The sequence below is a fragment of the Bufo gargarizans genome, chromosome 2 (assembly GCF_014858855.1).
Source record: "Bufo gargarizans isolate SCDJY-AF-19 chromosome 2, ASM1485885v1, whole genome shotgun sequence".
In the NCBI taxonomy this organism is placed as follows: Eukaryota; Metazoa; Chordata; class Amphibia; order Anura; family Bufonidae; genus Bufo; species Bufo gargarizans.
The window spans coordinates 43,811,641-43,823,972 of record NC_058081.1 but is presented as its reverse complement, the minus strand read 5'-3'; the positions used below and the strand labels follow the sequence as shown (position 1 = coordinate 43,823,972).

Sequence of the window (12,332 nt, the reverse complement as noted above, 5' to 3'; positions counted from 1 at the left end):
CATCAGCGCAGGGCGCACTATGAACAGCACAGGCAGCACATTGAATGTAGGCAGGTTACTATAGCTAAATGATAAAGTACATGGAAGATATATGATATTGGTGTTCAGGTTAAATTGCTGTGTTGGCACTTTGCGATAAATAAGTGGGTTTTGGGTTGCAGTTTGGGCACTCGGTCTCTAAGAGGTTCACCATCACTGTGCTAGGATCTTCACTGATCATAAGAACGGGGTCAAGAGTCCCACATTTGAACATGTGCATTGCTACTCCATTCGGTTTCTATGGCACTGCCAAAGTCTGCCTTGATAAATTCAGTAGTCCCCTACACAATAAATGGAGCCTCAGTGCATAAGTTCAACTGCCACACCACTGAAATCGGGGGACATGGGACCCACATTCTTGTGATCCGTGAAGGTCCCAGCCCCAATGATCAGCCACTTATCGCCAATCCTGTGAATAGGTAATATGTTGTAACTCTAAGCTACCTCTTCAAAGGTCTACGGATGAATAGGGTGGGCTACTGGCTGGTGAAGGGTTGCTTGCTGCGACTACTGGCTGAGGATGTTGTTAGGAAGAGTTTGGGACGCAACTTTTAGAAATGTAAGAGAGGGGGCACGGATACGCTAAAGAATGTTCTATTGTTATTACGGGAAGGGGGAGTCATATGTTAGACCAGGCTTTAAGATACAGAAAGATGCTATTATTGAAGTGAAAACTTACTTGGAGATATTGTCTTTGATTTCTGCCTGAGCAATCTCATATTCTTCATCTTCCATGAAACTTGTGAGAAGAGAAAAAAAAACGGACACGTTAACATAATGTAAGCAGTGTGCCTTACAAAAAGCCTAAGGGCTCCTAACTATGAAAGACACCATTAATTTGCACTTCAAACCTAGTAAAATAACAGGTTATACATTTCCATTTCCGGGGCCATCAGCTATATTGATTTCTACTGAAAGAGAAGCCAGTTATTACCTCTCAGAGAGGACCTGCTCATTTGTTCACAGACAGACATCATTTTTCACAGTCTGGTTACGTGGATTCACTCAGACGTGTGTTTTTACAATGAAAGGAAGGTTATTTCCATGCGACAGAGTCACGAGAGGATAAAAGGTGAGGGAATACATGTGACAAAGTGGTCCATGCTTCAGACCTTAAAGGGAATGTGTCATCAGAAAATGACGTAATGTCCCTTTTTATGTTTAACATATTTTGAAATAATTTTTGATGATGTTATTTTTAATTTTCGATGTCATTTTTTATATTTAAACTAAAACAGACAATCCCAACGGACTTCCGGTTCCGGCGCTGGGATGCGGGCGGCAGCGTGAAGGAGCTCCGGGACCTTCTCACCATAAACTAGATCCCGCTCATCTAAAATCGGCAGGAGGGGGCTGAGACAGGTGCGACCTGGCCCCTGAACTTCCAGTGTCCATAGGTTTATGGACCGATACTTGTTACGGAGCGGCAAAAGGAGGATCTCCAGAGGACAGGGCAGAGCCGTTGTGGACATGCTCGACAAGATGGCGGAAGCGCGCCCCTCTACTCCATCCCCGCTGACGCAAGTGCTGCTAGAAAGCGGTAAGAACGGGGAGCAAGTTGCCCAGCTGAATTCCTCGATGGACATTGATTACAAGAAATTGGCCATAGAGGTGGCCAGACATTTAGCCCCTGATATCAGAGAAACACTCACCATCACTTTGTCTGCCTCGTTACAGCAGTTGCATGAGGCGGTCGCCCAGCATGATCTGAGGCTGGAAGAACTTGAGCAGAGAGTGTCTAGGGCTGAGAACGAATCGGCTGCTTATACTCAAAAAATAAATGAGCTCTCAAAGCAGAATATGATTCTGTATGATCGGGTAGAGGACCTGGAAAATCGGTCCAGAAGGAGCAATTTGAGACTGTTGGGGCTACCCGAAAATTTTAAACCGCAGACTCTGCTGGATATCTGTGAAAAGGATCTACCCAGGGCTCTGGGATTGGAAGGGCGCTGTAAAGTGGAAAGAGCCCACAGAATTGGCCCAGCTCTAGAGGATCAGCGGGACCGGATGGGTCCGTCTAGGAGCCAAGGCCCTAGGCCGCGTCAGGTTATAATGAAATTCCTGGACTATTGTGACAAGGAAGCCTTGCTGAGAGCATATAGGGCTAAGAAAGGCCCATTAAAGCTGCTGGGACACTCTGTTTTACTTTTTGGCGACTACTCTGCAGCTGTGGCTAGGAAGAGGAGGGACTTTAGTCACGTCTGCACTTTGCTGCATCAAAAGGGACGCAGGTTCCAGTTACAATACCCGGCAAAGCTGAGGGTGTTGCATCCTAATGGGTCAAGCACGATTTACCATGATCCGACTGCAGCAGAAGAATGGATTAAATCCTTACAGAGTCCAGGAGAGCAAGAGGGAGCTGACGAGAGGAGAGGAAGAGGCTCATCAAGAGTGGAAGACACAAGAGATCGGGAACGAAGAAGGGAGAGAGGAGGAGATTCTCCGGAGCCTGGGGCTAGGGGACGAAGATCCTCGGGCCGGAGAGAGGATCCCCACCTGGGGAGATGACTCACGTTTCCCAGATAATCAATAGGGGGTCTGTAAGAGATCTCAAAGTGCACGCGAGACTGGTATATCTGCTGGTTAAATGGGACAGCACTGTTCTGTCAATATGTTGGGTTGCAGAGGGTTATGGTTTTACCTGCTAAGTTATGCTAGTGCCCGGTGTTGCGTGCTATGTTAATGAAAATGCATGTGTGCGGCGGATGATACCTGATGCAGGGTAGATGGATACGGGTGGAAGCCTAATATGTTTAACGGGGAGACCTCAAGGGGTTACAGCAGGAATGTTTTTTCCTAGATAGCTTGGTGGAAGGTTACCCGCAACCCAGAAAAAAAGGGAAGTTTCCTATAGGTGTTGAAGGGGTTGTGTTAGAGGAGGAGGGGGATAGGGAAGTTAAAAGTTAGTGGCAGTGTCACAAAATTGTTGGTTATCTAACATTTGTCTGTTTGTTCGCCTGTTTACAAGGGACCTATCTGGGAGCTTTCGGTGAGTGACGTGGACCCCGGACTCGGTAGGTTGTGATAGTATATATCTGCTGGATATATAACGAATATAAAACAAACAAAAAAAAAAAAAAACAGGAACAGTAAATCTAGGGGACGGACATGAAGGTGATATCGTGGAATATCAAAGGGTTGAGATCACCCCAGAAAAGGTGGATGGTTCTAAGACACCTTAAGAAACTTAAGCCAGATGTGGTTTTCTTACAGGAGACCCATCTTGAGACGCATGATTTTGACAGAATGAAAAAGTTGTGGGTAGGGAGAGTTCTTGGGTCCCCGTCACTCAATCGAAAAGCGGGGGTAATAACGCTTATCAATAAGCAATTGAACTGCCAGATTATATCTCAAGATGCCGATTCGCAGGGGAGATGGGTACATGCTGTGATACAAGTGCAGAATACGCAATATAGTTTGCACAATGTATACTGCCCTAACACAGGGAATCCTGCCTTCCTAAAGGCTCTGGAGTTGAGACTGATAGGTGACGCATGCGTAAACAAGGTAGTTGGAGGTGATTTTAACGCGGTTCTAAATGGGGTGGTGGATAGGAAGAGACATGAAGGAAGATTAGGAGGGGAGACTTCCCAGGATAAATCGCTGCAGCAGTTGTTAGTGGGTGGTGGATTGGTAGATGTCTGGCGTCAAGCCCATCCTGATGACAGTAGTTTTACTTTCTATTCATACTCCCAAAACTCCTGGTCTCGCATAGATTGTTTATTGGTGACCCACAACATGGTACATAGGGTAGAATCATCTGATATAGGAGACTTAGTGATCTCGGATCATGCACCGGTGACAATAGTGGTGAGGGATGATTTCCCGAGAGGCCCTGACTTCATATGGAGATTCCCCTCGCAGCTCTGCGCAAGGGAATAGTTCCTGGAAAAGCTCTCTATTTGGTGGGAGGAATATAAAGCGGATAATGCTAATCATTTGGACACGCCAAGCCTTTTCTGGAACGCTTCTAAGGTAGTGTTGAGAGGTAGAATCATGGGGTACCTGACAGGTCTTAAAAAAAAGGCTCAAGTTCAGCTGGAAATGGCGAGCCAAAGAGTTGGGATGTCGTATACAGAGTTTAAACGAGATCCCACGGACTCAAATAGGAAAAGGTGGTTGGAGGAACGTCAAAGATTTGAGCAGTGCATGAGGGAGAAAGAATTATTACGGAGTTCTGAATTTGAGGCTAAGATGTTTAAATATGGCAACAAGTCAGGGAGACTTTTAGCCAATCTGGCGAAAGGTTTGAGGCAACCGCAGTATATAAATAGCTTAAAAAATTCAGCAGGGAACACCATACATAACCCGGCAGAAATGAATTCTATTTTGGGACGTTATTATGAAAATTTGTATAAGGATGGAGAAGGTGTTGACTTGGGTAGCACTCTCCTTGACAGAAATAGATTACCTAAGATGACTGAGGAACAACGACAGGCTTTGAATGCAGAGGTCACAGTGACAGAATTGCAGGGAGTGATAAAGGGGCTGGGTAACTCTAAGGCTCCTGGACCTGACGGCTACACTGGGGAGTACTACAAGGCCTTGTGTGCTCAACTCCTACCGGTGTTGCTGGAGGTGTACAATGACGTGATTAGGGGCACGGCGACCCTGGATGGAACTAACCTCTCCTACATCAAGTTGTTGCCTAAACCTGAGAAAGACCCCTTGCTACCAGGTTCCTATAGACCCATTTCTCTGATAAATGTGGACGCAAAGATCTTGTCCAAGGTTATTGCAGACCGCTTGGCTAAAATAATGCCGTCTTTGATAGGACAGGAGCAGGTGGGTTTCATCCAGGGTCGGGCGGCGGTGACGAACATTAGAACAGTCCTTACCGTTATGGATAGGGTACAACATGATCCGGAGGAGGGAGAGACTCCAGCCATGCTCACTCTAGATGCTGAGAAAGCGTTTGACAATGTTAGGTGGGCATGGCTGGAGGCGGTCCTGGATAAAATGGAGATTACAGGAGCTTTTCGGGGAGTACTGTCACAGATGTACCGCAGGCCACAGGCAAGGGTTTATACACAGGGCTACTTATCCACACCATTCGACCTGCAAAAGGGGACTCGGCAGGGGTGCCCTCTTTCCCCATTATTATTTAATCTGGCATTAGAGCCCCTGGCCAGAGAGTTGTGCAAGTCTGACCTGTTTGAAGGGATTAGAGTCGGTAAGTCGCAAGTGAAGGCGGCATTGTTTGCCGACGATATTATTCTATTTATGTCAAGGCCACAGGGACAGATAGATAATGTCTTTAGGGCATTGGAGAGTTTCGGGAAGTACTCTGGATACAAAGTAAACATGTCAAAGTGTGAACTTCTGCCGATAGGCCAAAAAAACAGGCTAGGGATAGAGAGAACGGGCGCATTCGGTTCCTTGATAAAATCCCAAATCAAATACTTGGGCATAAAGATTGGACGGGCTCCGCACTCCATTTATCAACTAAATTTCCCGCCTTTGCTCACCAAAATTAAAGATGATTTAGCCAGATGGCAGAATCTACCACTATCGCTAATGGGGAGATGTCATTTAATCAAAATGCTAGCAGTATCCAAATTGATGTATCCACTCCAGACCATACCTGTACTCCTAAGGCACATGGATGTGAGGAATTTGGAGGGATGTTTTATAAAATTCATCTGGAGGGGTAAAAAGCCAAGGGTCTCATTGAGGAAGCTGAAATTGAGAAGGGAATTTGGAGGGCTAAATGTACCTGACATTAGCGGATATAATTTGGCCTGTTTGAGTAGACACCTGCTGGACTGGTTCAATCAGACTTCCCATTACTCTAATCTGAGGTTAGAAAAGCAGTTGGCGGCTCCCTGGGATTTGAGGGCATTAGTCCATACCAAACTACCTAAACTGCCACGCCTAGCTAGATGCTCATTAATACTACGGGACTCCATTATAGCGTGGAAGAATCTTAGAAAGGTGTATAGGTTGCCGTATCAGATATCGAAACATCTCCCTCTACACAATAATCCGGCCTTCAAGCCAGGTCAGTCGGAGAAGTCGTTCCGGGAGTGGAAAATCAAGGGAGTTAAGACGGTAGGCGACTTGTTCCATGTTCAGGAAAATAGATGGGCGACTCTACAGGAACTAATTGACAAGTGGGGGCTGTCGGGATCTGATTTGTTCCCTTATCTACAAGTCATGCATTATTGTAGGAGCCTGGCTATCAATATGGCTGGCGAATGGGCTAGGAATAAATTTGACACATTCATCACCTCTGGCAATAGGCAATCCATATCGCTTTTATATGGTGGTCTGCGGAGCCATTGGGAAGACACTTTCGCCAAGGGAATATTCGGGAGATGGGGGAACAAATTAGATCAAGAGGAGGTTTACCCTACCGTGAGAAACGGTATAGCAGCTTTGCACAGGTCGGTGGTAAATGAAACAATGAGAGAGACTCACTTTAAAATCATTCATTTTGCCTTGTATGGTTTTGACTTGCCGAGCATTAGTACAAAGCCGGATAGGATAGTAGCATGTCCTAGATGTTCCACCCCCAAAACTGATCTGCTACATGGGCTGTGGAGCTGCTCAAAATTAGAGGATTATTGGAGAATGGTGAGGTCGGTCCTGCGAGAGGGCAGTAATTTTGAGGGGGAACTCGACATCCAATTGGTAATGCTACATGCCAGACAACAGGTGGAGCCAACTGACGGTGCACCGGCGCGGAATGAAAGCCTCACAGCAATGGGACATAGGATAGTTCTGGAAGCTAAGAGATGTTTGTTGTCGGCATGGCTTGAGGCAGGGGTACCATCAAAGGCGGAACTGTTGAGACGCCTAAAGCATATGCTGCACTTGGAGTGGCTAGTAGCAATAGGTAGAAAGGAAGAGGCCGGGAAGAAACTGTATAAGGCATGGAAAAAATTCATGTCGAACTTCATGGAAGAGGCGGAACTGGCTAGGATCATGAGACCGTTCGCCCTAACAGCTTGGTACCTGCAGGAAGACATTAAGGGAAGGTTAGGTAAGCTCAAGGTCTGTGATCGGTAGAGATATGAGACGGGACTAGCTAGAAGAAACAAAGGGGTATAGGGACAGGAATGTTACTGGCAAAGACGACCAAGTTAACGCCCAGAGAGGTGTGTGTAGGTGCCCTTGACAGGTTCGCTTCGATTTGATATTAGTATGTTATTTGGCTGGATTGCGGGGGGGGGGGGGGGGGGATGGGGAAATAAAAAGGGAAAAATGCATGGTATTGTGTTGTCTATCTTGAACTAAGATGTATCGCATGGTATGTGATTTCGCTGAATGATATTGTATTGTCATCTTTCTTTTTGTGATCATGACGCAATACTAATAAACATCTTTGTTAAAAAAAAAACAGACAATCCTGCAGTTTTTGCACTGGCCATCAGGTCTAATAATAGGCGCCACTTCTTGGTCTGTACAGATCACTTTACTGCAGTTATCTGCCATTCTAATCCTGCCTGTAATGATATCACCTCTGTGTACAGATAAGACAGGACCCAACATTCACAATAGGTGATATCACATCTTATCTATTCTTCCCTTGTCCAATGACCTCTGCACAGGTCACAGAGCAGCCTAGAATGAGGTCTCCTCCTGACCATTGTGCCTATGGCCCATGGGGCTGCCGTAAAGCAATTTTCTTAAGGTTTTCTAAATGCTGTTAACGGCTCAAGCAAGATGGCCGCCCCCATAATCAGGTTCAGGAAATAGAATTAAAAAATAAATCTACAATCAGAAAATAAAAACATTAGAAAAAAAAAAGGAGATGTGTTACTATCTAGTTTTAACTAACAGATAAATATTTTGGTGACACACTTCCTTTAAAGGGGCTGTTCCATGTCACACATTGGGAGCGGTCTGATAGGTGCAGGTCCCACACCTATCTTTAGAACGGAAGTTAAGGAGGGGGCACCGCACATGCGTGGCTGCCCTCCATTCATTTGTATGAGACTGCCGAAAATAGCAGTGCGCTTTCTACCCATTTCAGTAGGACTTCAGAAAATAGTGGAGTGCGCTGCTCAGCTAGTTTTGGACCTTAGATCAAAATGAATGGAGGACGGCCATGTGTTTGCAGTGTGCCCTCCGTTCTAAAGATAGGTGCGGGTTCCAGAGGTGGGACCTGCATCCTTCAGACATTGGGGGCATATTCTAGCGATATGCCCCCCCATGTAAGAGATGACACCTTCCCTCCTCTAATAGATAAGTAATACTTTATTATTTTATGGCATTTTCCATCATGGACTTGTTTTTTTGGTGATTTACAGACAACCCCTGGACGGAACATCCACACAGGACTAGGGCTGCAGCTAACGATTATTTGAATAATCGATTAGTTGCCGATTAATTTCTACGATTAATCGATTAATCGGGAAAAACGACAAAATTACAAAACAGAGAGGTTTATATGATCTTACTTGAAAAATTATGTTCAAAGGCCATATTAAAACAAATTGTGGACGACACTATTATGGGGGATCTGTGGACGGCGTAGTTATGGAGAGGGGGATCTGTGGACGGCGTAGTTATGGAGAGGGGGATCTGTGGACGGCGTAGTTATGGAGAGGGGGATCTGTGGACGGCGTAGTTATGGAGAGGGGGATCTGTGGACGGCGTAGTTATGGAGAGGGGGATCTGTGGACGGCGTAGTTATGGAGAGGGGGATCTGTGGACGGCGTAGTTATGGAGAGGGGGATCTGTGGGTGGCGCTGTTATGGAGAGGGGGATATGTGCACTGTTATGGGCATAACAGTGCACAGATCCCTTTCCACATAACAGTGCACAGATCCCCCTTCCCATAGCAGTGCCATACACAGACCCCCCCCTCCCCATAGCAGTGCCATACACAGACCCCCCTCCCCATAGCAGTGCCATAGACAGATCCTCCCCCCTCCCCAAAGCAGTGCTATACACAGACCCCCCCTCCCCAAAGCAGTGCCATAGACAGATCCTCCCCCCTCCCCATAACAGCCCCGGCCCCGATGCTTATAAGTCGGACTAATCACTGCATCTTTAGTTTACCTTTTTACAATGACGCTCCTGTAACAGCCAGGCAGAGCGGACGGCGGCGTAACCTCACTCACTCACGTGACGCACCTGCTCCGCCCACTTCATGAATGAAGGAGGCGGAGCAGGCGTGTCACGTGAGTGACTGACGTTACGCCGCCGTCCGCTCTGCCTGGCTGTTACAGGAGCGTCATTGTAAAAAGGTAAAATAAAGATGCAGCGACCGCCCGCCCGCCCGCATAGCAACGAATCGGCGATTATTCGATAACTGGATTCGTCGACAACGAATCCAGTTATCGAATATAATCGGTTACATCGATTAATCGTTGCAGCCCTACACAGGACATACATTTTAATTGCAACTAGTTCAACATGCAACTCCGTGGAAATCCACAGCAAAAATTGCTATGCATTTTTAGGCATCATGTGGATGAGATTTATTATCAGTTCCAATTTGCAGATACTGGAAAATGCTGTGGATTTCACACACCTGGTGAACATTCTTAAAGGGGTTGTCCGCTTTTTACTATTGAAGACCTATCCTCAGGACAGCTCATCAATATAGAAGCCGCCCCATAGAAGTGAACGGGGACGCCATACTTGTAATTACACTGCTCACCACTGCTATTGCTGCCGCGAGCAGGTAAACAGAGCAGAGAAGTCAGTGCTTGTATGAGAGTTGCTTTCTCTTCTAACAGTTGACCGGAGGGGGGTGCCCCCCTTTATCTGATATCGAAGGCCTATCCTGAGGATAGCTCATCAGTAGTAAAAAGAGGAAAACCCCTTTAAAGTCTCATCAGAGTGCTGTCCTTACTCCATTCACGACCTTCTCCACTCTCCCTGAACCATGTAATGCTTAAAAGGCAAAGGACACCTTTAGAGTATTTTTTGAATCAATATAGCTAAACTCTTAAAGGGGTTGTTATAAACTTAAAATTTCTTAAAGGTTGATACCGTTTAATGGCCAACTGAAAAGATGATTACAAAACTGGAAGCCTTTGAGAGTACTCAGGTTTCTTTCTCGGGCATGTTTTAAAAAGGTATCTGATGTTTCACATATGTATACACAAAAACACATGTTTATAGCGAGGTAGGTATATATCCAGTACAGGAATGTGATGAACCCAGGAATTCTGCGGGTAAAATTAATTAAGAGATGTAGAAGGTAAAAAATCTATGCGGCACATTCATTACTGATCTCAGGGTGTCAAAGGCTGTCATGAGCTTGTACGCTTTTCTGTCCTTCTTAAGATTTGAAATTCCCTTCTAAAAGCGTTGTCTCACTTCAGCAAATGACATGTATCATGTAGAGAAAGTGAATACAAGGCACTTACTAATGTATTTTTATTGTCCATATTGCCTCCTGTGCTGGCCGGATGCATTTTTCCATCACATTATACACTGCTTGTTTCCGTGGTTAAGACCTCCCTGCAATCCATCAGCAGTGGTCGTGCTTGCATACTATAGGAAAAAACACCAGCCTCTCTGGTGGCTGAGACCGTGAGAGCTCCCATCCCTACCACCTCATATCAGTGCTGCTGTGGTGGCCGTAAGCCCCGCAAACATCCCCTGTATAATGCGATGGAAAAATGAATCAAGCCAGCAAAGGAGGCAATATGGACAATCACAATACATTAGTAAGGGGCTTGTATTAACTTTGTATAACAAATGCACCTGCGGAGGTAAGACAACCCCTTTAACATCAAGAGTTTCCTGTTTCATCTTTGTGCGGTGCAAAGATATGTCCTAAAGATAGGTCACCAACATCAGATCGGCAGGGGTCTGACTCCCGGGACCCTGGCCGATCAGTTGTTTGAAGCTGTAGAGGAAAAACTGTTGAATATTCTTAATTAAGGCGAAGTGAAGAAATGAGTTTAGGCCCACAAGGAGTAGAAAGGTGTCCATAGCCTTTAATTTCTCCTGTGGTAAAACTGCAATATAACAGAGAACTTGCTGCCAGATTTTTACATAGATTAAAGAAGGTCCCTGCAGTGCGACTCCACGATTCCCTTTATCTAAAAGGAACTTAAAACATCTCTAAAAGTCTGGCCCAACTTTTAATTGTCCAACACCCCCAGTATTCACCTGGTCAGCTTCGCCGTACATCTTTGAAAAGTTCCATCGCGGGATAATCGTTCAATGAAACGTTTACATTTCTCTTTCACCGACATGGCTGCAAGATAAAAATAATAGTCAATCACAAGTCCGATAAACAGCGTGCATCCATCGCCCTACACAGCGAATGCAACGTGAACTCGCCCCATGTTCATGGTTCGTTTGCAAAGGTGGTCGCCTTGGACAACGATGCCCCAAAAAGACTGACCGATTTCTGCCATGATCTGTGGCCTAGTCTGGGTTACCATAGAAGAAATGCAGCTCTATTGTTTCAGCTATAGCACCAGTAACAGACTGACAGTGGATATTCGCCATCGCCATGTGTCAAGTTAAGGAAATCAGAGGGTGAGAAGTCACCTAATGGATTCCAGCAAGCCGAAAACTGGTCATAAACACTAGATGTATGTCGGCAGAACTCGATGATTTAGGTAGGATTATCAGCCCATCTAATCTGCTGTCGGGGAGGAGGGCCCCATACACATGTCAGGGAGAGAAGGCTGGAACAGCTGGATTTCAACTGCCCGATACACGTCTGATAGGCGGCTTATCGCCCCTCTCCAATTCAAAACATTTTACTACTCGGCCAAGTGTTCACATCACAGTTTATTTTTCCGGTCTTCTGATCCATCAGAACAGAAAACTAAAGAAAACAACGGATTCAGTATTTTAAAGAGGTCCTTTCATGGGTCCAGACATTATAAACGAAGTATCAGGATATGTATGGCATAGTGCAGGGATCTTACTGCACTTACAATTTTTTCTAGGCGCCGCTCCGTTCGCTCGCTGTGGCCCCCGTTAAATTCTCCCGCCTGGTATGATAATTTAGTATCGGAACAGGGGAGGAGGAGACTGCCCTAATTCTCAATGTTGCGCTGTCCAATCCCAGCGGAGAGTGTCACAGCCAGGAAGAAGGAGACTCCCACAGAGAAAGACTCAGCCTCCTCCTCCCTGTTCCGATACTAAAATTAGCATACCAGGCGGGAGAATTTAACGGGGGGGCCACAGCGGGCGAACGGAGCAGCACCCAGAAAAAATATTAAGTGTAGTAAGATCCCTGCACTATGCCCTACTATCCTGATACTTCATTTATAATGTCTGGACCCATGAAAGGACCTCTTTAAAGGGGTCGTCTCACTTCAGCAGATGGAGTTTATCATCTAGAGAAAGTTAATACAAGGCACTTA

The 12,332-nt window shown here is 45.8% G+C and overlaps 1 protein-coding gene across 1 annotated transcript in view; it reads right to left on the bottom strand.

Annotated features, from left to right (window-relative positions):
• DSN1 (DSN1 component of MIS12 kinetochore complex) overlaps positions 1 to 12,332 on the bottom strand; it is a 51,906-nt gene that overhangs the window by 15,876 nt on the left and 23,698 nt on the right. Inside the window, exons 5-6 of the mRNA XM_044282831.1 lie at positions 11,119 to 11,206; positions 719 to 778 (exon numbers count right to left, since the gene is read on the bottom strand). Of these exons, the coding sequence (XP_044138766.1) occupies positions 719 to 778; positions 11,119 to 11,206 (148 nt within the window). The remainder of the gene's footprint in view (positions 1 to 718; positions 779 to 11,118; positions 11,207 to 12,332) is intronic.